Source organism: Centruroides vittatus, unplaced genomic scaffold, assembly GCF_030686945.1.
Source record: "Centruroides vittatus isolate TY-2023 unplaced genomic scaffold, ASM3068694v2 scaffold_861, whole genome shotgun sequence".
Classification (NCBI taxonomy): domain Eukaryota; kingdom Metazoa; phylum Arthropoda; class Arachnida; order Scorpiones; family Buthidae; genus Centruroides; species Centruroides vittatus.
Window position 1 is genome coordinate 4,273,886 of NW_027122718.1, and position 27,607 is coordinate 4,301,492.

General features: G+C 28.3%; 1 protein-coding gene across 4 annotated transcripts in view; it reads left to right on the forward strand.

The window, feature by feature from the left end:
• da (daughterless) overlaps nucleotides 1–27,607 on the forward strand; it is a 189,331-nt gene that overhangs the window by 87,071 nt on the left and 74,653 nt on the right. For 2 of the 4 annotated variants that reach the window (XM_067288398.1, XM_067288400.1), the window contains 5 exons: nucleotides 1,757–1,887; nucleotides 12,250–12,453; nucleotides 16,678–16,756; nucleotides 21,543–21,622; nucleotides 25,552–25,608. In XM_067288398.1, coding sequence (XP_067144499.1) covers nucleotides 1,757–1,887; nucleotides 12,250–12,453; nucleotides 16,678–16,756; nucleotides 21,543–21,622; nucleotides 25,552–25,608 — 551 coding nt within the window. The remainder of the gene's footprint in view (nucleotides 1–1,756; nucleotides 1,888–12,249; nucleotides 12,454–16,677; nucleotides 16,757–21,542; nucleotides 21,623–25,551; nucleotides 25,609–27,607) is intronic. The other 2 variants (XM_067288401.1, XM_067288399.1) reach the window with 2 other exon arrangements.

Below are 27,607 nucleotides of genomic sequence, written 5' to 3' on the forward strand. Positions count from 1 at the left end.
GTTCAAGAGTTCTGTTGTCAGATCAGTTTCAGGTTCCATTATGAGTTCCTCAATGTTCTTTATTTCTCAGATGTGATTTTTATTACTCCTTAAGCTGCTTGAGTCTTCTTGATTATACTATATCTTTCTTAAATAAGATTGAACTGCGGCCTACTGTAGACCTGTTCAAGCCATACTGCCCCAGCAACATCATACGTCTTCTGCCCACTCTCGCTCTACCTTTGATATATACTCTCACCTTTTGAAAATAAAAATCAATGCAAAACTTAATGAGTGCCAGCTCAACAGTCTCGCGAATACTATAAAAGATTTGTTTCTGTCAGAAAAATAAAAGGCTGGAATTACAAGGGAGAGTTTCAAAGTTCAGAGGAATACTATCCAATCATTATATACTGGGTTGAGCATCAATGTTGACGTCTCCCGCACTCCAAAAAGTTTCGATTTGTTCTCTGAAGACAAGGGAAGACCAATCAGTATTCATTATTTTATGTCGCTTCTTTTTGTGTTTGTTCTGTGAGGTGTTCATTATCCAAACATGTGTTCATTGTCTGAACATAAAAATCTTTCGCGAAAGTGTTTGTTATCCGATTTGTTCGTTAACCAATCACCGACTGTATATAAATTATTTCTATTAGAAGTTTTATTATTTTTTCCTAAATTTTTATACAAACAAATAGGTTTTATGATGTTCTAAATTTCTAATATATAAGTAATAAGTGACATATCTGAAACATCTTCAATATATATGCAGTAGGATCCAAAAGTTCTGGGACTGAGTCCACACAGGAAATATATATGTATACTACATTTATGGTGATTCTGGTTTATGTCAAAACATTAACCCCACCTCACAGGGAAGTAGTTTTGTTCAAACAGGTCATGTGATCACAAGTATTGTTAGCTAGATATGGAGTGCTTGGTGATTAGTGAAATATGGCATTTATTGAGTAATGTGCTAATATTACATTTTATGTTTGTTTGAGCAAAGGTCCAATGGAAACCATTATGCTAAATCAAGTTTATGGCAGTAACACACTGTCTTAGTCAAAAGTCTTCAATTAGCATCGCTAGTTCAAGGAGGAGGGCAGGGAAGAAGTTGAATATGATAAATGTAGTGGGCAATCAGTGACTGTTCACACTGAAAACACTTCAAAAGATTGCTTTAATTACACCATCTGTTTTCTGACCTGGTATGTCACCTTCAAGGTTTGCTAGTTTTCAAGTGCAAAAACAAGTGAACAACACAGTGCTGGTGAACTGAAGGATATTGTGACGAAAGGGTTTCAGAAGTGTTTTTGTGAGGGGCTTATGAAGAAGGTTGTATCTCAGCATTGTAACTGTTGTCCAAAAATTCTGGACTTACAGATCCACTCCCAGAACTTTTGGATGTTACCTTGTAATATGTTTATCTGAAAATACTGAAAATGAATTGATTGGCTGTTGTGTTTATTTTCTTTTCATGAAATATTTAGTTATTAAATGTTTAAATAAAATTAAAGGATTAAATAATGGATAACGTACGATATTGGTGTAGTTAAAAAAATTCTTTCAGATAATGATTACACTCTCTCTTAGTTAATAAATTATTACTTATTGACTGAGACAGAGTATAAATTAAATAACTTATTAAATTAATAATTTCTTTAATTTTAATAATTTAATAAGTTATTTCATTTATAACATAATTTTATAGATTCTTTATACTTTACGATAATTTTATATTCTTATTTTAATATAAAAATGTTTTAATATGTAGATGGGCCACATGGTCCCTCAGATCCTTGGTCCACCAATTCCAGCCTGCAGTACTCTTATACGTCCTCCATGATTGATAGCATAGCTTCCCATCAGTCACAACCATCAATTCATCTTCCACACGAACCAATGGTAAGAATGTTTTAGCATTTTATTTTCTAAATTTTTGATTATTTTTATTTATATCTGGACTAATTAGTTTATTAAACAGTATCAATCAGGATATATTCTTATATATAAATAATTTTATAAATTATCTAATATAATAAGGCTATATTGGCCTCACCAATTCACTCTTTGATATGAAATGTTTTAATAGAAACAGACTTATTATAGAAAAAGAAAATAATACAGTTAAAAGTAGATATTGAATACATGACTAGACAATCTGAAATCTCAAAAAATAAAATAGCTTAAGCACAAGATGTTAAAGTCAAACCCTTCATGCTTATGTCATAAAATTGTGTTCAAGTGGTTGATTTAAAGTACAGTCTACTTATCTTTGTCTAAATTAAACAGTCTAAATTAAAAACAACATACCATGAGCTGCAGAGTGTCTGGGAAGTCTATGGTAGCGTGTCTCAACCCAAAAACCTTGGCTAGGTTAGTGCAAGTTAGATGGATAACCTTATTCTGTAGCTTCTGTACATAATTGTTGTTAATACATTTGCATTCTGTGGCCTCTATGTATTCTCTTCTAAGGGACAAGTTATCTAACATAGTACCATCGGCAAATTTATACCATCAGTACTGTACTTACTTGAATTAACTCATCTTCTCTGATACACCTTGTTTTTTGGGTATAATAATCAAACTTACCTGCAGAAATGGGGTATGCCAATGGGTAGCATCATGTCAAGATTTAAGTGAACTTGTTTGCTTGTTCAAGAACAAAGCGATGCAAGTGTTCTTACCTGAGATACTTTATTACACTTATTACATTGATGACATTTTGATCATTTGGAAGTCCAAACAAGACGTAGATAAACTGTTGCAGAGATTCAATATCAACTCCTTTGGGCTTATGCTTAAAATAGACCAAATTAGTACCAGCGAGGTTCATTTCTTTGATCTCTACATCATGTTAAAAAATGACAGAATTGTGACAGAAACACAAGTGTATAACAAACCTACCTGTTGTCCATGCTTTATTCCCACCATTTCTGATGACCCATACTGTTATAAATAAGCTAGCTGGGTTTAGAGTGTTAGTTAGTAGAGTCGTAACACACTGCTCTAACACTAAAGATAGTAAGATAGAATTGGAACTCATTAATAGCATAGCAATAAAGTATGGTTATAGTAAAAAACTTATTTTATTATTAACTTGAAAAATTAAAACTTAAGAACAACACCCACCCTACTAACAACAATAATGAATAGCTACAACCTCAAGCACAGGAACTGCCTTATAGTGGACTTTGATCCAAGGCTGCAAATCACTTATAAAAAGATACGTTAGCCTTGTTAATGTATTTGGCTGTTGGCACAATCCAACCATCTTCTGCTTATTATACAGCACCAAAGATAAGATCAACAGGAATAGAGCCCCAGGGGTATATTCTGGCCCTATAACACAATAGATTTGAAAGAGATCTTATGTACGTGGAGTCCACTATGAGATCATGGACATATAGAATTAAAGAACACCAGCAGGTGTTTCTAATAATAAACTAGTAACAACTCTTGTCCAATATGCAAGCAATCTTGAGGTGTCAATTATATGGGATAAGGTAAAACTCATAAGGAAAGTCTTTGATGTTCAAAAACTAAGAACCATGGAGACCTGGGAAATTTTTAATGCATCAGTCGATGGAAAGTGCATTGATAGTAAAGAACATGAGATGATAATATCTGTCACATGGCAGTTGTTGGTTGATAACCCTCTAAAGGGAAGCAGATAAACAAAATTTCAACATGATGATACTATGGATAAATTAGTATAGATACTACATGCGTATATCTTCATGTCATAATAATTTTATTTGTTTAAAATTTTTATTTTATAATAATAATTTGTAGAGTAGATGAAAAATGTAACACATGCGTGTTAAAAGTTCAAAAACTGGTTGACATCAAAAGGAAAACCATTTTAAAATATGTTCTAAAAATAGAATCTCTAATGTTTGGTAAGTTTGATGCTTGATGAAGGCCCTAAAAGATATCGAAAACATTTTGTTTTTGTATTTAATTCAAATACTTATTATTTGCTGGAAATTTTGTATGCATGGTATGTTGTTTTTAATATATGTTCAAAGATATTTATTATTCAATAATATGAATTTGACTGTGTTACTATTGTTTATTCTGTATTATTTTATAATACAGACTAAACTATTACAGTGTTTTCTTTTTCCTTAGCACTGATTAATTTTTGTTAAAATGTGTGGTTATATAAATTAATAAGTATAAATGAAGTATAGAATTAATATTAAGAGACTATTGCATTGTACTGCATTTGATAATTTCAAATAAATCCGATTAATTTATATTATTAAATTCAATCATAATTCAATGATATAAATTAATCTGATTTATTTATGTATGAAATAAGAGTGATTTTTAATTTAAGAAAATAAAATTTATTAAAAACAATTATGAAAATATTTCATTTTATATACACACATTGTTTTTAATATAAAAATATTAAAAATTGTATATACTGTTTATAGAAAACTGAGGTTTTATACAAACAGTGTATATATATATATATATAGTCAAACCCTGGTTTTTGATCATAATTTGTTTCTAAAAGTTGTTTTAAAACCAAAACAAATGTTTCCATAAAAATTTAAAATGGATTAATCTGTTTCTGCTCCCAAAATAAAGCCTATTGTTAGCTCTATTTCATGCTAAAAATGCCTACAAATGCAATGTAATATTGTATATAATAAAATACTGTATTATATGTAATAAACTTTTATTATTTAATTTGACTTAAGCACCTTTAAACACACATTCTTGAATGCCATTTATGTTACATGAATGCCAATTAATGCAATTTTTAATAATTAATTTGATTTTAAATTCAACTGCTGTGCATACCAAAAAATGGAAGTTGTATCTTGCCTGCATGTGGATTGAAATTTAATTTTAATAATAACATAATCAATGATTTGTGTCATGATGTCCAGTGATGCAAGGTGATTTTGATACCATTGACTTCTGAATCAGTAGTCCTATTGCTGATTGGTCGGGCTGTTGACTTTCTTTAACATAGAAAATATGGGGAGTTACCATCTGTGTGTCTATTCTATGGTACTGATTTGTTCAAAAATCAAGGTTTGACTGTATGTATGCATGTATGTATGCATGTATATATATATATATATATATTATATGAAGCATGCAATGCCATAATGTTGTAAATCCAAAAAAGAAACTTTTCAGGAGAGGTAAAAACACTTTTTCTAATGAATGAATTCATTTCAATTTTACAATAAAATGGTAAAAAACTCACTAGGTTACAAATTCTCTGGAATATCAAAATGATGTAAATATAAGCTGTAACATTTTAAGTGCCAAAAGTCGTGACTTACGCTCTGATGCTTTAAATGTTATATCTTCAAAATATAGCCACTTACAGTGCCAATATTGCCACAATATTCTTTTGCAGCAGAAAACATTGCATTTAGAATTCAATTTTTCAGTAAAATGTATTTAGAGAAAAATGGCATTTACAACATTATGGCATTGCACACTTCATAATATAGCAGGTGCTTATTAGTTTGACATTGATAATTTCTCAAAATTATGAGAAATGAAATAATGACTTAAACGAGATTTGAGAAACTTTAATCATAAAATACAGAAATTTAAATGGTTAGAATAGCTCATTACTAGAATTAGCACATTTATAAAACGAAAAGTATAAGGGTATTATTATTTAATCTCTTTATAAATTTTCAATGAGTTATTATTCAATATATTTACATAGGTTATATATTTTTAATAGCACACATGAAATTTGTCAACATTCATGTTTTCATAATCTATAAGAAAAAAACATTAGTATAGCATAACCATACTAGTAATAGTTTATTTTATAAAATTTTTAGTTACAGTATTGTGAAGCAATGAAAAGACAAAAGTAAACTTATCAAAAAAAAACCTCATAAGTTATCTGATTTGTTAAGTTATAGTCTCTGTATTTTTTCTTAATTTAGAATGATAAATATTGGTTTTTCATATAAACAACAGAGATAAAGCTGGATAAGTATTTGAACAAAATTCAATACTTGTATAATACAGAATGGCAAAATTTTAATGCATACTAACATTTTCAGTCATTTTTAATGTCCTTTTAGGAAACAATAACATAAGTAGTAATGAAAATAGAAAATTACAAAAATTTAAAAAATTAACATTTATGTAATTACGAAACAGAATACCAAATTAAAATTAAAGTAATCAAATGTAGTAAAGAACAAACTACTTAACAATTTAAATTTAACCAACAGAAATACATAAATACATAGTATTGGTCTAACAGAATACTGGTTTTCTTTGAATTAGTGAATACCTCATATAGTGAAGTGATTTCCAAGCATTAGAAACATTATTCACATCACATATAATATATTTGTTACTGTGAAAGACCAATATCTGGAAATGTCAAGATTCTCCGGTGAATATCAGCATTCACACAGTTGTTTCGTGTATGTACGAAATATTTGCTAAATATCATTTAAGTATATAAGTTCTTCAAACTTGTTAATCGGAGTTGATCTATTTTTAGAATTGCAAACATTTTCATTGCCCCTCCTTGGCTCTTCCTCAGGCTTTATCGAATAGACCATTACTGTTCGAATAAACATTTGATATGAATTTCTTTCTGCATACTATCATGTGCAAATATCTCCATGGCTAGAAGCCATGGAGATATTTAAGTTGGGAATAAATAGTACATGTATTAATTATAAGGAGGAAATGGCCCTGTCTGTAGCATGGCAGATTTTGCTAGATAATAGTGTTTAAAGGGATGATTTTGGAGCATCCGCAATACCACTATTGAACTGTTGCACATGATAGTATTCAGAAAGAAATTCACATCGAATGTTTATTCGAACAGTAACAGCCTATTTGATAAAGCCTGAGGAAGAGCCCAGGAGGGGGCAACGAAAACGTTTGCAATTCTAAAAATAGATCAACTCTGGTTAACAAGTTTGAAGAATTTATATACTTATATTTTACTGGTGTGTAGAGAGATTGTAAATATCATTTATCATTATTTCTCACTTACACCAGCAAATGTCGACATTCAGCATGTACTGATGGTGAATATTGAATAGAAATATTTTTCTTACATTAAGAATGCAAAACTTGTACAAAAATGCAACTTTTTAATATATGATATATGTCAGAATAGGAGAAAGTTTAAGTAACAGCACATGTAAATAAATTGTTGAACCTAATGACGAACAGTATATTCTTAATCAGAAAAGAAAAATAATACTAGTAATAAACTTACACATAAATTACGTGATTAACGTCATACAATCTTATTTATTGCAACAACTTAAACTGTTATGACACTGAATTGCACAAGACTCCCTTGCTTTTACAACTGCATTTAGTCGTGGAACACTTCTTTTTGCAATTACAGCGTGTATAGCCTTGCCTTCCACTTCTCGAATTAGTTGCAGCTGCTTCTCTCAGGGAGAAATCTTACCTAACCTAACCTAACATCACACACACCAACAAACCTTGCATAAGATTGACAAACAGCAGTGTTCAAAAGTATAACAAATAGATGTGGCTTTTCATTTCGACCTCCACCAAAGCTTATCTGTGCTTGTCAACATACACCGGCGATTGTTTGAATGTATAATAATATAACCAAATATTTGGTCTTTCACCGACGTATTTTGTATGTATCGACATTCTCTAATTTCAGTCTTTCACAGTAACATATATATTATATATACAGAGTGATTTATTTATAATGTTATCAGGAAATATACCAAGAAATATGTAGCCCATAGAAAGTGTTTTAGATCAAATTTTTGATATCAAGGGGGACACAAGATTGCATTATCAGTTTTGTTATAGATGATACTACTATCAATGAAAAATGAGGTCAACTTCATTTTCTTAAATAGGAATCCCAATTTTTATTCTATATAATTCTATATAAAAACTAAAACTTTATTTAAAATGTGTTTTTGAGAGATGTAACTGTCAGAAATTATGAGTGTTTGAAAGTTCATGAGTTACCACTCATGAACTTTCAAACACTCATGAACTTTGAAACACTCATGAGTTACCACTCATGAACTTTCAAACATTCATAATTTTGTGAATAATGTTGATTATTATACAATTTACAGTAGTAGAAAACGACATAATTTCTTTTCACAGGGAAACTAATAGATATGCCATGGATACCTGTAATTGTACATTAACTGACAGAAATCATCCTAGTGTTTTGACTTCTCATTGCATCATTAATTTAATTTATTTACTGAAGTGGGAAGTGTGTAACCAAAATCTAAGTTTCAAAGAAATACCATAATAAATGAAGATTCAGAAATTGGTGTTTTAACTACAGTAGCTTGAAATCTTCCCACTAGTTCCAGACAAATTGTATAAGGTTCTGGGATGTCTAAAATCAGTTTTTTTGTATACCTAAATGGTACACATTTAATTCTTATCATATTTTGTTCTGCCAAGAACTCCATGGCAATGACTTTCAAAATCATGTAAACTTTTGTCATTGGGCAGAACAACAAATACAAAATAATGACAATTTTTTTTAAACATTACAGTACTTTTAAAAATTGTTAACATCCTTTTAATTTTGTAGCAAAAAAGCTGATGAGGGACTCCACGTCCAAAATGCATTCTGAAAATAAAATAGTGTTTTTTCTAAATCTAATTTGATGTCCTGTGGTGGTGTAATAAGTCTAACGGTAAAGTAAAGTCAATCTTAGTGCTCACAAGCCATTAAGTATTGTTTTCTGATGAAGCATTATTTACAAATCATAATGAAATAGATTGGCATAAAATATATTTTTCTCAGGTAAAATATTTCATCATAGGAGACATGCAGTCTAGAAACCAAACTTATAACTTTGAATGTTTATACATTTCTCAAAAAATATTTTAGATAAAAGTTTATTAATTTATGTAGAATTAATTTATAGAAGAAAAAAAATTGGGTTTCTATTTAAGAAAATGAAGTCCACTTCATTTTCTCCAACTGTAGTGCCACCTATGATGAAAATGATAGTCCATCTCATGTCCTCCTTGCTATCATAGAAATTTGGTCTGAAACATTTTTCAGGATGTATATGTTTTGAGATATTTTCCAATAAATGGTCCACCCTTTATATAGAAAAGGAGAATTACCAGAAACTTCTCAGCTTTCAATATGCAAGTTCAAATAGGAGAGTGCACTAATGGTGATTGAAGCATCAATTGATCTACAGAAAATAAAAAGCAGAGAACTGAAGATGGGCATAAGTATGTTTTTGGTTTCTGGTAAAATTGAGATGGCAAATGAATATGTTTCTCATGAGAAAAGATTTTGTTACATGTTTAAAAATACTCTTGGTAAGTTTAGACAAAGAAAAAACTGTTCGATTAGTTTATAATTTCATGTTAAAATTAGTAAATAACCTACATCTGCTTTAAAATTGACTTTTAAACAGGTAACCCTTGAATTATCTATATATAATTTTGGTAATGGAGAGAGAGTATTTATTGAAACTTGGCATTTATAATTAATGTAATTTGTATTGACTCATTGTGTCAAGCAAAATTTCTCATTGTTGCTTAATATTATGAAAAGAGAGCAATTTTCTATACTCAAGATCTGATATTTTAAAAATACTGGTATATAGTATTATATCACATAATATGTTGGTATATAATATACTGGCATATTATGCTGGTATACTTAATGTTAAGCTTTAAATGTAAACAGTTATAATTTCATATGACTTTAAAACTTAATATTGATACTTTTAAAGATCGGCAACTGATTTAATAATTTTAATAAAATATATGGTGTAGTTATAAACAATCTTTAATGGGAAAAATGAAATTTTGTCAAATCTTAGCAATCATATTGCTATTGTTTTGTTATGGCAATTATTTAGGTATAGTATTGAATCTTCTATTATAGCATTGTGGAATAATAGAGCCATGATATAAAACACAAAAAATATTTTATGTGAAATATTTATTTTTAGTTAATTATTTAATCTGGTCAATGTTACATAATTTAATTATTATCATCAATAGTAAATTTTTATTTTAAAACATTTAAGTAAAATTAATTAGAAAATATCAAATTTTATCTTCCTGATGAACTAACTGATAAGAATTAAATTAGCTTAGTAAACATAGTTTTTGTATGTTTGATGTTTTTCTCTGTTAAAGAGAAAATTAATGTAGTGTTGCAAGTGACTTAACTTTTTGCATATGAAATCATATACATTGAATCTTTTATTGCTTACAATTGTTTAATTAATACAGTAGAGAACCGAAAATCGGAATCAATTGAAGACTGGGGTTGTTCAGATTAGTGATTTGTTCCGATTACCGATTATGTACGAATAAATATATTAACCTGTCCGATGTTCAAATTTTTCTCTGTTGCGTGTCGCTTCGTGTTGAATTTTCATCGATTTTAAGCGTAATGAAAATTTTTATAATAATTGAGGCTATCATATCGTTAAAAATTATTTCTGCATTTTGTACAAACAAAATAAATATATTGAAGAATATAAAAACATGAAAATTATACTTTAGAAGTAAATTTAGTATCAAAAACGTTTGATTCAGCACGACACAGTCCGACTGAAAATCGTTCCGATTACCGGCGATTCCGATTACCGGGGTTCCAATTAACGAGTCTCTACTGTATTTACAAAACTATTGTTGTTTATATATAGACTTATTATAAATTGTAACACACATAATCATAAAATGATACAAAATGCTGGGGTTGGGCTGCTAAAGATGGTTGGGGCAGCTCCCTAGTAACCATGTGAAATTCATGTATATGAATATATGTTAATACCCTCAATATCAGAGAAAAGAACTATTAAAATGAGGGCATTTATTTCTTCAGAAAAAAATACAATTGATTTTGAAGAAAATATGTTATTGTTTAAAAATTTTTTTTTAATTCACTACACATCAATACTAAATAAATTTTCACATCATCTGAATAACACTACAGATTACATTCCTAATCATGTTAAATTTTTTTTGATTATTATTTAAAATTAGCATGCCATTATGAAATATATTCAGGGTATTACAAGATAATTTAGCAAATGTATTTCTCAGAAAATTTTTGTATTGTAAAACTTTTTGAAGACTTTATTAATTGAAAGCTTCCAGAATATGATGATAAAAAATAACCTAAATGTAATATTAGTTTTGTGTTTAACAAGAAATATTTAAGTTTTTTCTTGGAATATAAGAATTTCTTTGGCTTTAATTTTAGGATAACAATCAGTTTTATTAAAAATTTCATTATAATGCAATTAAATCAAAAACGTAATTCATTATAATTGTTTGATACTCGCTGTGAAGACTGTACAAAAATATATGCTTGGGATGCTTAATAGCATGTCTGACATGCTATTAAGCATTATTTCTTTAAATTAATTTTCTACAATTGTCTACATTAATAATGATAAAATAATAATCTCTAGATTATTTTAATGATAATGTATTTGAAAATGTAATTGGAAGGAAAATGACTATGGCAAATTTTTTTGATATGTCATAGACACAAACAGTAAATAAAAATGTTTACAACAATTCTGTCAGAAGATTTTTCCGAATAGACCTGTCATATCTATGTAATAGATATTAAAGTTGAATAATGCAATATGTTTCTGGATGTTAACTCAGCTGAGAATATCATTTTGTGAGAATAAGAACAAACAAATTTATTTTTGTACTTAGCAAATGATGTCAAATTACCAGTTTGAGAGGGCAAAAAATCAACTAGACAAATATAAATCAGAAATTGTAACATCATGATCCTTATATTATTTGCTATCATATTTTAAGTCTGTAGCTCTTAAATGATGTTTTCAAAAAAATTTTATAACTCAAAAATTATATGAGAAGCAGCTGGTTACATTATCTTGCAAAATCTTGTATATATGTAATACTGTAAACTAATTTTTTGTTTTAAATTATGAAATCTTATTTTTTTTAATGAAACTTTTTTACTTTTTCCAAAATCTTTTAGTGTTTAGTTTTTTTTTTTTTTTTTGAAGACTGTTTAAATTAATTTATTTACAATTTCAATATTAATTTATTTTAATGATATTTTTTAAATAATTATTTTTTATTACTGATAACATATATTATCAACTAATATGATTTTTTTTTGTATGTCTATTATTTATCTGCATTAAATTTATTTTTAAAATTAGTGTTTTTCATATTATGTTCATTCTATCCATAATAAGTTTGCATGATTATATCTTTTTTGAAAGTCATTTGAAAACACATACATTTCAGGTATACCCTCCAAACCATGACCCCTCCATGATGTCCTCCAGTCTTCCACCCATGTCCACATTTCGGGGTCCGTCCAGCAACACACACAACATGCCCCATTCATCAGCCTCCCCTTTGTATGGCCAGAGCAACACCTCTCCCAGTTCCTTGTCCTCCCAACCAACTTCTCAGACAGGGGATACTCTGGGAAAAGCATTAGCATCTGTAAGTTATTTTAAGTACAGGATCAATAACTGTTAATTTAATATAAATATGGGTATATTATTTTTATCAGATACAAATATTTTATTTGTAGTGAATTAATAAATGAGACTAATAGAAATTAATTATAAAAATGGCTTATCATCATCAAAACTAAGAATATTTTAAGACAGTTAAACAAAATAAAAGTTTATTAAGAACTACTTTCAATATGACCTGTATATCTCTTTAACTAAGTTACAACCAAAATGTGAGTAGGGAGAAAAAAAAGACAACTTTTTAGAAACATAAATTACATTAATGTACAAAATACTTTGAAAAACCAATAATTTTGTAAAAATGTATTAATGTTTTGTAAATTTCAAAATGTTTTGTACATAGTTTCATGTATTAATTAATATAACTTGTTTAAAAAAGATTTTTTTATAGTATGGAAATCATGAATATGAAATGATTCATTTATGTCTGAATGAAATGGGGAAGGGAAAGACAGAGGTCTAATGGAGAGAGTTGTAGTGAAGGAATTATTGTGACTACTTTTTAAAAGAGTTTAACAAAACAGAAATACACTGTTATTTTTATTATGTTATCAGATATGAACAATGTAACGGAAATGATAAATTGTAATGAAAATTAAAATCAATTAAACTGTAGCAAAATGAGAAAATGAATGATTTATATAGTTACAATTTTTAAAATTAAAAATATTGAACAATTACATAAATTAACATGATTTTAAATTGTATTATTTGTTGCTTGTAAATAAATGTTAGATTCAATGATCATAATGCTTAAAGAAGCAAAAGCAATATTGTATTTTTTAAAGCCATTTTTGAGCATCCATCCTATAGTTCAGATCTGTTCTTTCAGATTTTGAAACTTTTCTTTACTTGAAAAGATTTTTGGCTATTCAGTAAATGAGCAATGATGATAATGTGTGGATTAGGTCTCTAGAAGAATCCTTCAAACTGTGACATGCTAACTTCCAGAGATGATAAATGTTTTAACTAGTCATGCTAAGTACATAAAGAAATAGTAGCACTTATGTGCATTATTGCTTATAACTGTCATGTTTTTATTCTTGTTTAATTTTTACAGACTAGATTAACTTTTTTTCTTGGATATCCTTTTTTATTATTAGAGATTGAAAAGCTATGGTACAAAGGGTATCTAGATAAAAATATTTTACTTTTATATAGTTATATTGTAACACTATAAGTAACTTTTAAAAAATTTATAGTTTTGTATAGTATTTATTGTGTAGTTATTTATAACTATTTTATTCCTCAAACATTACAGTATACATAAATAATGACTTTCTGAGCTCTCATTTTATTTTGTGATTAGTTTATTGAACTTACATAAATTTAATAATACAGAATATTTCAGAATAATTTAATCAGATGTGTTTAATTTGTGCTTGATTAATTTTAAGCTTGTGAAGTGTTTGATACATACTTAAAAATTTTGAAACAAAGTAATGTTTATAGTGTCAAATCACATTTCATTTCAATTAAATGTTTTTTGAATATTTCAAATTTCATTATCAGAACAAACATTGAACTGTAAACAGATTCCAGCATCTGATGTTGAAATCTGTTTATCTTTTAGTGTTTTAGTGTTTAGTGTTTATCTTATCTGATGATGAGATATGAAATATTTTAAAATTATTTAAAAAATTATTATATAAAATTATTAAAAAATAAAGAAATAAAATTTAATTGTAATAAAATGTTTTGGCCTATTAAACTGTATATCTTTACTTTTATTTGAAGGAATTATTTTTATTATGAAAGATGGAGTCAATAATTACAAGGAAGTTGATACGTATTATTTATAAAGTATAATTTCAATATACAGTGGGTGATTGGTTAACGACCCATTCAGACTGCGAACAAATTGGACAATGAACACTTTCAAGAAAGATTTTTATGTTTGGATAAAGAAGACCTCACAGAACAAACACAAGAAGTGACATAAAATAATGAATACCAATTGGTCTTTCCTTGTCTCCAGATGACAATTCAAAACCTTTCAGAGTGCAGGAGACGTCAACATTGACGCTCAACCCAATACTGATCGGATATTCCTCCGAACTCTTTTGATATGTCATAGACACAAACAGTAAATAAAAATGTTTACAACAATTCTGTCAGAAAATTTTTCCAAATAGACCTGTCATATCTATGTAATAAATATTAAAGTTGAATAATGCAATAATGCAAACTCCCACTTGTAATTCCAGCATTTTGTTTACCTTTCTGACAGAAATAATTTTTTATAGTTTTCACAAGACTGTAGGGCACTTGTTAAGCTTTGCATTGGTTTTTATTTTTGAAAGGTGAGAGTTTAACTGTCCCATCAAATATTCATTAATGTTTTAACACCAAATTTTGAATTCTGTCTGGACCTCACATTTAAATAATGCTTTTGTGTGCTAGTTGATTTTTGTTCTATGAATTTTTGTAAAATGCTTTTCTGAACTTTTTATTTAAAAAAGAAACTGATAAGATTATGAAGCCTAAAAAGAGTGGTGGTATAAAGAACTGTGCTCACCATAGAAACCAAGCAAGAGATAATAGCCAAGGTAGAGAGCGGGCAGATGTCTGATGTTGCTAGGCAGTATGGCTTGAACAGGCCACAATCTTAGCTAAGAAAGATATAATCAAGAAGACTCAAGCAACTAAAGGAGTAACGAAAATCACATGAGAGAAACAAAGATATGCCATCCATGAAAAAGTGGAGAGATTGCTTTTAATTTGGATAAAATAAAAGGAAATGAAAAGAAATATAATTAGTATGACTATCATTCAAGAGAAAAGTAGAGAAATTTTTGGAGAACTGAAGAAACAAAGTCCACATTCGTCACATGAGGAAATAAGAATTCAAGGTGTTTTGAAGCATGCCAGTTCTTCTCAACAATGACATTAAAAACGTTTTGGAAAGAAAAATTTGATATTCTTGAAACTATCCGGCTCATTCAAAAGGTGTGGTCAGAAGTCATTCAACAGCAGTTGAATTCTGATTGGCAAAAGCCATGTCTCTCCTGCATTCAGCAAGATGGAGATGATGTCCCTGAAATTGTGAAAACTGCTAGAGATCTCAAATAGGAGGTGAATGAAGATGACATTGAGGAACTCTTAGTGGAACCTGAAACTGATTTGAAACAGAACTCTAAGAACTCTTGAATAAAGAACACCAAGAATCTCAGTGAGATGTGTTTTCTTCTGAAAAAGAGGAAGATGAAAGAGGACCAATGCCGACATCTGCTATTAAAGATCTTTTGAAGAAGAAGGATATCAGAACAATGATCTTAGAATGGCATCCAAACCAAGTTTAGGATAATAGACTTGGGGATCTCTACAACAGCAATGTTATTAATCACTTTCAAAAAATCCTGAAGAAGAGAGAAAAGTAGTAAACATTGAACAGATTCTTTAAAGCCCCACAAATGGGAAAAAATGTGCCTGATAAAAATGCAAGACTGTGTATGTATATATTATTATACAAATAAATAAATCTAATAAGAAAGTATATAATCACTTATTTACTTTTGGGGATCTCTAGAATGAATTAATCAAATTCCCGAAATCTATGATAAATCGATAATCAGTTAAAGAACAATTTGTGTAGTGAACATGGTCTTGGAACGAATTAAGTTCGTTAACTGATCACCCCTTGTACAATTCCAAAAATAGACTAAACAATGTAATAAGAAATAAAAGCTTTGCTTTTCAGTAATTATCCATGCTACCATTCCCAACAATGATAACATTATTGTCAAGTGAAACTTGTAATGTTTCATTTAGCAAGTGAAGTAGTAATGTTTGTCATACAATAATAATACTATAAAAGCAAATAGTAATTAATTAAGAAAGAAATAAATTATAAAATTTGAAGTAACTTTTCGAGCTAACATTGAATGAGTAAACAGTAGTTACATACTTGAAAATATTATATTCCTACTAATGTAATGTTACAATTTTTTTTGAAGTTTTTGATTATGTACTAAAAATGCAAATTATGTACTTATTAAAAAAAATGATTGCAGCAATATTTTAATTAAAAATTTGATTAAATTATGGAATACAGTGTGTATGATGAATAATTAAAGATATAATAACATTTTATTATAGTTATATTTAAAATGAATTTTAATTTTTAAATTCCAGTTATTTAACATTAAATTATATTGAATGAAAATATATAATTTAATATTGTTTGCAGATTTATCCCACAGAGCCTCCAGTTAGCAGCTTCCCTTCAACTCCTGCAACACCAGTGAGTTCTCCAACTCCTCTTACAGGTAATATATTTTTATATTACATGCTAGTTTAAATATCTGACATTATCTAAAGAACTGTATTGAAAATGTTTTAATTGAATAAAATTTCCTTATGGTTAGCTAATGACATGTGTAATCAATGATACTTGTAGATGTTTACAGAGATAATAACACAGAAAATTTTGTCGGATGGTAATGACATTACATAAAAATAGTTTCACCATAGAAGTTTCCAAAATATACCTGTACTGTACATATATAATATAATATACAAAACTCAAATTGTTAGCAAATCTTCAGTCTGAATTACCAGATTTTTTTTCTGACTATTTTTTAGACTACCAATTAAGAATGGGTTTAATCTCTGCTTCTAGTTGGTCCTTTATTTCAGAATTTTCTAAGCAACTTAATTAAATTTAACACCAATTTCTAATTATTAATATTTACACAAGAATATGACTTTATTGCCTGTCTTTATGCCTAATTAAAATTTTCCTTTATTATTGCCTGAGAATCTAGAAGTTTTGGCTTAAGTTTAGTTCAAGATGTTAATAAATAATAATAAATTTAATAAATGTTTTGCTAATAAAAATATTTTAATTCTGAAAGACAGTGTGTGAGAAGCTGTCTATTATGCACATTTGCATCAAGTGCATCCAAAGGCCTTTCAACTGTAATGAAAATGTTTGATAAATAAACAAATAGTAAATTCATGGGAGGTCAGAGGACAAATTGGAGAATCAGATGGGTTAATTCCTACTATAATTTTGACATTAAAAAAATAGTTCTATTTTGCTTAATTTTTATAAAAGTAAATTGACTTTTTATGAATAAGATTTTGTTTATTTAGAAAAAATAAATTTTATGTATCGGGAAATGAACCCATGCTTTTTGCATTGCACTAGAATTCAATCAGCTGAATGAATATAAATGAACCAAAACATTTATCAGATATAGTTAATTTACTATTTAACTAATTTAAACTTAAATAATTTTTAATCTGTACCTGCACAAAGTAGAATTTTGTTTTTTCAGTTGTCAACAACGTTAAACATAGATAGTCCTTGATGTTTTTTAAAATTAAAGGAATTATTTTTTACATTTAAAGCCAACTTTATTAACCATGGAAATAACCATTAGCCAAACTAACCATTTTATCAATAATGACTAATTATGTATAGTGCATTATTATTTTCTGTATGTCATTTTGAGGGCAATGACTATTGCTGAGGTTAAAAACAGAATTTTTAGTGGTTGGGCTGTTTGGAGGTTATTTTGTATGCATTTTTGTTTGAAAAGAAATGTTTCTAAAAAAATATGCATTAATTCTTTCCATTAAAGCATACAATCTTTTTCATTCATATTTGAAAGAATTCTCAGATGTTGTCCTTGACACATATAATTAATTGACAACTTCTGAGTTGTTTAGTGGTGAAAGCTTTGATATTAACATGTCAAAAGTTAAAGAAATAACTTTATTTAGTTATTAGCTAATTACATTCATTTTACTGTAATTCATTGATTTAGCAGTATCAATATGAGAAATAAATGATTTCAAAGGAAAGAGGACTGAGAGGAGAAAAACTTCAATTTTTCTCTATAAACAGTTACTAGTTATTCCTTCCACTAGTCAGAATTAGAAAAGGCTTTTCATAAGCAGGGATTCTTTATAATAAAGTGGCATTAGTCATATGGTTTTTAAGAGCATATTTTCAAAAGTTTGTGAATAACTTTTAAATGAGGAAGACCTTTATCTGAACATACCATTTGTTTTCATAAATATTACCAAATTCATTTTAAGATTTTGCAAGAATTCCTACTTTAATTATTAAAATGTCCTGTATATTTTCTTCATAAATTCATGTTTTAGTTTAGTTTTATCTGTTGTTATAATTTTTTATTGAGGTTAATTATATTTTATGCAACATGATATCACTTCTGTAACTGCATATGATACTTTCTTGTATATATATAGTAAAAAATTATTTTTAAAAATTAAATTGAAGACAAAGTCTGTTGAAAAAGGAATCGCCATTTATTTACGTTCAGTGTTCTGGAATACAAACTTTTGATAACCAACCTTTCACTGTAGGTTACTTGGCCATCAAAATTAAAACTTTCCTTAAAAACAAAGAAAAAGATATCCTATTAAAAACACAAGTTTAAAAATTGGAACTGCCAATATCACAGATGTCTTCTTTTCTTCCATCCATACCACTTGGAGATGATAAGACTTTTTATCTACTTGAAGCAAGAACTGGTAAATATAGATTTTCAGCTGCCCCTGGTGATGAATCTTATATAAAATTATTGTGTACAAATATGGAATTTTTTTTATTTCTTTGTAAAAGAAAACTTCTTTCATCTTAGTAATCCTGGGATCACTATCCTTACTTCATGTTAAATGTCCTGGATGCAAAAGCTTTCTTAGGATGATTACAAAGTAAGGCATTCATGACAAATTCTAAATAATAGTCACAGATGCTTTGATGGGCCGAGTTAAAAGTTTAATGAGGAGATCTGAATGAGATATTGTTGAATCTCCAGTGTGCATGAAATAAGATGAAGATGGCACATTAGAAATTTTTGTGTGTATATTTATATATATATATATATATACACATACATACACCTTATTATTAGAATATATTTTTGGTTAAAATGCAAGATTGTAAAATTTTATCGTGATGATATGTGGTTTTAGCAAAATTGTTTTATTATTTTTGATTTTGACAACTTTTTCTCTTAGAGCTTAATATGTTGCAAAAATGCTATATTTTTTTCAACATAGTTATAAGTTTTGTTTTAAGGGTAAATTTAGGTCCTAAATTAAGGAGTATTTTGTGTATGGAGATAATGTTCTGGATTGTTAATTTTATTTAATTTATGCAGCTAAATTGAAATTAACAGAATTTCTATACTGTTGGATGTTTATATTTTGCAGAATGCATTACTCTGAATTTTTATTTATTTCTTTGGAATAGTTTCTCTTAATTTTCAGTAAATCTTTGTTTATGTATGCTTCAAGTATGTGATCCTGTACAAATTCTTATTGCATTATATTTATCTAATGATAATATACATATGACTTTCATATTTTCAAATATCTAAAATTAAATCATTTAATTATGTGGGGAGATAAATAAATAAGGTTCTGTAGTCTGATATGATAGGAAGAATTTATTTACATGAATGTGAGATACACAGAATGATATCACCATCTGTTTTCTACTTTCCAATGTAACTATCATCAGTTTGCAAACATTTGTTTCCCCAGTTTACCAGTACCTCAAATTTCTAGCAAATGGGTTTAATGAACCAAATATACAAATGTTTGTATATTTGTTCATGAAACCCATTTGTCGGAAAGGTGTATATGGCTTTGATTTTACAAGAAGGTTGTGTCCAGAGCACACATAATGCACTGCTCCTGAATATTAACATCACCATTGTTCTGAAAGCTCTTCCCTTACAGTTTCTTGTTCAGTGTAGAGAACAAGTGAAAATTACTTGACACTAGGTCAGGACTGTAAGGCAGATGTTGCAATTGCTCCCACCCCAGTGGCTGAAGACCTTGTGTGGCTGTAGCATTGTGCAGGCATATGTTTCATCCAACAAAATGACACCCACATTCAATAGACCTGGGGAATTTTGCTTGATGGCTGATTTCAGCTTGCAAAAGGTTGCGTAATAATGAGTAGCACTGACAGTTGATCCATGTTCAAGAAGTTCCACAAGGAGAAAACTGTTAAAAAGACCTTCCCTACAGAATGTGTTACTTTAAACTTTTTTGGAGGAAGCACACTTATATGCTCCCAAACTTCAATTTGTGGGTGAAGTGGTAGGCCATGTTTTGTCTTCTGTCACTGTCCAGTCCAGAAAGGCATTTTTATCCTTCTGCTAACAAATGAGGTGTTCCAAACACAATCCCATTCAATCATGATCCATAGCTTTGAATTGGTGAGACACCCATCTTTCAGCCACTTCTCCACCCTAGTGTTTCTTGAATGATAATGTGAACTGTGCCAAAGGAGAGTTCCAACAATTCAGCCATTTCACACAATTTGATCCTTTTGTTTTCTTGAACCAAAGAATTCATGCGTTAGCATTTTCATTCTCAGAGGATGGCCAACCAGTTCATCTCACAAAGTCGTTGCCCACTGGAGAAATCTGGACACCATTTTCACATGGTCTGTTCAGACATAAATTTTTACAAACCTTCTGTAAATTTCACTCCTGGATTGAATTCTAGCCCATTTTTACTAAGTACAGTCCCTATCTCCTTACTAGTCAAGTTCTCTATAATTTGAATTTCTGCTATCTCTTCCTGCCAACAATGCAGCAGACACTTAGAATGTTAAACACTTCCTAAATATGACTTCTATGCATGACTAGGACATGCCAGCACCACCAGACAACATGTGTCACTACCTGAGAATATAGTCTGCATTCTTACAAATCATCTAATGTAGATTTGCAAGACCACTGAAACTTATTTATTGATCTCTTCTTGTATATCAGGTTTTGTTATTTTAATTTATACTTTAATTCTTGTTCTGTATTTAGAGTTTATGAAAACTATAGTGAATATTTATAAATAATATATTAACATTAGTTTTCAAATATTTTTTATTATTAAAATTAAATTCATTGACATCTGTATGGAATATCACACAACATTTTTATAAAAAACAGTACAGTTTATGTCATTCTTAATAATTACTTTTCTATTTAAAAGAATAATTTGAATTTGTGATTTTTACACTTCACATTTATTTACTTCAAATAAAATTTTAATTCATTACAGCTGTCACACATTGGTCTCGAAACACTTCACAGGCAGCTGCTCCACCTACAGCCTATTCTGATGGAACAGTGTTACCATTGGTGGGAACTAAATTTAAATTTTTAAATAGCATAATTATTTATAGTAGTATTAATAACTCAGTTATTATTGAGATATATTATAAATTTAAATTTTTATTTTAAATAATAATAATAATAATTTTATTACTGATTATTATATAATTAATTTGATTACATGATGATTTGTTATATAAACATTACATGTAATCAAGTTTATACAGCTTATACAATTTAGTTCATATAAAATGTTGAATTTTAAGTTTTTTTTTTTTTTGGATTATATTAGTAAAATTTTATTTTGTTTGGTCACAAATTTTTCTGTATTTTGCATACAATGCATGATCTGATCTGATGTTACTTAAAATAAAACATACATGGACTTATTTTATTACAGTTAAAATATGATTAATTATTATATTTTGTCTGCATGGTTATTGTTGCTTCAGTCTTCAGTTGCATGTAGACTGGCTCTGACTACTAATGTAAAAATTTGGTTGTATAATTGATTGAAAAGTTTGAGCTTGCTATTTAGCTGCATGCCTTTTTGTTTAATTCTGTGCCTATGTTCTGAACTCTAGCAAGCTAGAATGGAAGACAGATTTGATGAAGCCATAAACTATCTTAGAGATGATGTCGAGGTAATGATTTGAACTATTTTACATAACATTCCTTGAGCTTATTTGATTAGTGTTAATTTTATTTTATTTTCTATCAGGTAGGTATTTGGTAACAAAACCTTGGTTAATTCTATATTTCCAAAATTATTACTAGAGCTGAAATCAAAGGAGTTTAATTGTTAACAATATAACTAGAGAATACGTCTTTTTAAATAGTTGATTGATATGCATTTTGTAATTGTTTTTAGATAAGATTTTCTGGAAGATTTTTCAAATAATAAACAAATAACTATATTATATGAAAAGATGAGAAATATTTACATTTTGACATTTTGTAAAAATTTTTCACCCTTGGTGATAGTAAATGTAATTGAAAATTAAAGCAAAACACCAACCAAAGCCAAATTATCAGGCTAGAAATGGCTATAATAATAATAATAATTTATAAGATAATTTGGTACTAGAGTTAGGCATTAGATGCCATCTCTTGCTAAATTTAATAATTATAATTTAATCAAATAATTTAAGTAATTTAGAACTAATTGGAAGAAAAGAATTGGCCCCGAGCGGGACTCGAATCCGCAACTCCTGCTTACCATGCAGATGCGTTGCCAATTATGCATGGAAGAGGAGATTGGACAGGAGGTCCGGGTGGACCTCCTGTCCAAATTCCTCTTCCAGTATATATTTAAGCTTATGTTATGACCATTGACAGCCATTACAATGCCAGCTGGGGACACATCAATGTCCTGTAAACATTTCCCAAGGCACTCAACCAGCCATCACAACCCCAGCAAGGCATATATATATAAACAACCTTCATCAGCTAACCCGATATACATTAAAGCAATACACCAACCAAAGCTGAATTATCAGGCTAGAAACGGCTATACAGGTATACCTCGAGTTACGTCGTTCTCAATTATACGTCGTGTGTCAAAAAAGTATATGGAAAAATAAAAATCAAGTTTAAGTCATTTTATTTGACTTTACATCCATCCACCACAAATATTAAAGTCGTAATATCACTAGAAAAGCGTTAAAAGCACATAAAATCATATTAAAATATGTACATTTACAGTAAATGTTAATATAATCATTATAAATCCTAATGAACGAAACATGAAAAAAATCTGTGTTTCTGTGTTGTCTCCTTATTTATCGGTCTTTAAGTGCTCATTATTGGTGTTTTCCACGGTCGTTCCAATATCTACTGTTTGGCATCGTTGTCAACGCCACTCGATATCAAGGTCTGTATAAGAAGGTCAGGACACGCTCCCGTGATTCTACACGGCATTGGCCATTTTGGAACTTATCGATAGAGCTCACCACACGTGGTTCCTGTGTGAGTCGACTATTATTACATATGTATGTACTCAAAACGTTAAACAATGGGTTTACAGAGTTTACAGCTTTCTGTGTGTTTCAGAAAAATAAGTTATGTCTCAGATAAGCTCTGTTAAAAATATCATTAAATTGTGTTTAATATTATCCTTTTTTGATAAAGTTTACATAATTAGGAAAATATGACGTTTAAGCCTTTGTAAAGCCAAAAATGTTTATTAATTAAACGTTAGTCCAGTATTTATTTGTTTAGTGCATTAATATTGTGTTGGTAAATGCTTTAAAATAAAATTTTGGATAACTTCGTTGTATATTCTTTATTATATTTTAAATTTTCTATGATATTATTGCATTGCTTTACGAAATGCCTATATATGTAATTGCATCAGTTTTAGCACCTATTTAATTAGTTTCAATCATGACAGCAAATGATATAGATGATCTTTTCTTTTAAACTAGTTGATTGAAAAGTTACATAAAATTGGGGTTGCATAATCATCCGAAACTATTATATTTTTGACTGGAAATGACTGGATTTATGCAATTTTAGTTTAATTAATGTCGTATAAAACTGACTGCTCGTACAAGTTTGCTTAAAACATGCGACTCAAAAAACCCCAAAATGGCGGCTCAAGAAGTAGGTCACGCGTGTCCTGACCTTGCTCGATATTGGTAAATTTAACATAAATTAATTTATTTTCTACTAATACAAAATAATTTTAATAACTGTGTTTGTTATTTAACCTTAAAAGATCATCTTATTTATAATGTCTTAGAGAAACCACATTTACAAATAGTCTGCAATGTACTGTAAACATCACCAAATTGTAAACATGTACATTTACAAGTATGTACAGTGCAAGTATTCATAAATTTAGATTACTTTTTTCTGTACTATATTAAAAACTAAAATTTATTTGTTTGTAAGCTTAAAATTGATTCTTATTAACCATATATTATTAAAAATGCATTTATAAATAAAATACAGAGCTGGGAATGGAAATTTGTGGTTTAGCCTAGTTACAAGTAAATTCGACTTACGTCGCCTCTCCTGGAACCAATTACCGACGTAAGGTGAGATATACCTGTAATAATAATAATAATAATAATTTATAAGATAATTTGGTACTAGAGTTAGGTGTTAGGTGCCATCTCTTGCTAAATTTAATAATTATAATTTAATTAAATAATGTAAATAATTTAGAACTAACTGATGTTATTATTATAGCCGTTTCTAGCCTGATAATTTGGCTTTGGTTGGTGTATTGCTTTAATTATCAGGTTAGCTGATGAAGGTTGTTTATATGTAATTGAAAATTTTTATTTCTTCAAAATATTTTTTTTTTTGTTTTTTGTTTTATTTCAATTAGCTATAATCTTTTAAATATTTATAAAATTTTATTTGGTTTATCTCTAAAGAAGAATAAGATATTGAAGCACAAAATTATTTCTAAAAATTTTTTCAAAAATATTCACAAAATAATAATAATGTATATGTAAGGGATGCATCAATTATTGGTACCATATTTACCATTAACTTCAAATAATTAGCAGTTGTAAGATTTTAAATGTGAAAAATTTATATGTCTGATAAAATTAATGATAACTAATATCTTAAAATGTGATATTTAGTTAAATTATTTTAATTCTATAATAAAGTTAATAAAATATTGAAATTTTAATGTTGAAACTCAAATATTACCAAAATCAGTGGCATTGGTTAATGGCTTTGTGGTGATACATTAAAATTGAAATAATTTAGATTCTGTGTTAGTATAAAATTTATCAAATATTTACAGAAAATAATTTAAAAAATAATATTTTCATGCTTAATTTATTGTATAGTTACTGCTACGTCTACTTATGTAATTTGTGATTTTTAATCCATAAGAATGGATGGATAATGTTTGTTAATATTGTTATAATATTAACTGTATTTTTTATTATTGTTGTTTAATTTAAAAACAGTTAATTTTCTGATTTAAATAGATAACTCTAAATCAAAGTTACAAAATCTGCAATAAGACAATTCCAACAAACAAGGAGGTGAGATGATATTTTAATGTTTCAACTATTGATTAATTGGATTATTTAATCAATTAATGGCTTATTTACATTTAAGGAGACTGAATAACTATGTAGTATTTTTTAAATTTAATAAAAAATAAATTACTTTTTATGACAAATAAATTTAAGAAAGAGCAGATTAAAAACATTTTTTTTTGAAATATTAGATTCATTATAAAATAAACAAGAACAATCTTAACTTGGATTTAACTAAAGCCATACTGCATCAAAATTGGTAGGTTTTATAACCATGCTGTATTAAACTGATTAAAATAATTTACAAATAAATTGCTATGAATAGTAAATGGTGTTACATCTCATGATTTTAACATTTAATATCTCAATTTAACTATTGTTGTCAAAAATATTACTTATTAGTTATCTTTGTGATGGCTGGAAGTAATTACCATACATGTTTTATTGTTGACTTTAAAATTTATTATGAAAAAATTATGTTTTTATTAAATGAACTTTATTATTACTTTAACCCAGGGGTGAGCAAACTTTTCCTTGGGAACCACATTGGACATCTATACAGTCTCCAGCAGGCTGCAAGTGAGAAAAATCTAAATTGATAAGACAATAAACTTTATTTTCATATAAATACACATTTAGTAATTATATAAATTTGACACACAATAGAAAGTAGAAAATAAAAATTAGCATGTTATTTATTCATGTTACTTCTTTGCCTAAATTTTACTTAGTACTTAGACTATTAGTTGCTGTTATGCCATTGTTAATGGGAACTATGCAATTTTTACAATTCTGCTGTAGTTTGTTGTAGTTAGGATTCAGACTGCTTATACTAATCACAAGACACTGTAAATTTGAATCTGTCAAAACAAACCTGTTCTTTGAGTTTTTAATATTCAGGCATGAGAAAGTCTGTTCATAAACATAGATAGAAGCAAAGAACAAATATTTTTGTAGCATTTTGAAATGACCAAACTTTTCTGTACTAAGTGAAGCATAAAATTCGGTTAGTTTCATACTCTTAAAATTATTCTTCAGTGCATTGTCTGCTTGAAGATTGTTAATTCAAACTGCAGATCATTTGTTGCTGATTCAACATTGGATGTAAATGGATGCCTTATCAATTTGAATTGGTCTTCCAAAGATTTGAAATCAGCAAATTGTATTGAAAACTCTTAAAGAAAATAACCGCTTGATTGTATTTTCTTTGAACATGCAACATGGTTCTTGAAAACAGCAATACTGTCATGGTATATTAGGCATACTGCTTTACTTTCAACATTTGTGAAAAAATACTTGTATGTCCATTCTTTGTTAAAAACATTTATTGTCTTTGTTGACATTCATTGTCAATTTTAATTTTTTTTAACAGTAGCATTCATTGTTAGGGATAGGCTACAAAATGTGAAGTTTAGCACAATGCTTACATGACCTGTAAACTATTGCAATTAATTATCAGAGCAATCCAAACATAAGTGCAAAAAAAATGTATGTTTATTAATGCTTGCAGATTGCAAGGTGTTTTCGGTTAGCTTTGTATGATTGAAACATCAATGTATACCAGGGCAGCACTGGGACTGCTGGGGTTGTAAATGCTATCAATCAATTTAACTCCAATTGACTAATAGCATTCACAATTACAGTCCAGACCTAGGTGTGCACATATAGTTATGTATGAGATTGTTCATTTTTTCAAATGTTCCAAAACATGTACTGATTGTGTATTTAACTTATTATTTTTATTAATAAAATTACAAACTTAGTGAACTTGTGTGTTGGCTATGGAAAATAAACATTTTAGGCCATAGTTTGCCCATCCGTGCTTTAATCTGTCAGAAATGAAGAGGTTTAATTCCATGTGACTACTAAAACAAATAAATATGTTGTTGGATGCATCAACAACATACTACATAACATATATTTATATTTAAAAACTTCTTGATGCTATAATATATATTTAAAACTAGGACTATAAAGTTCTGTAGTCTGCTGGATATAATAA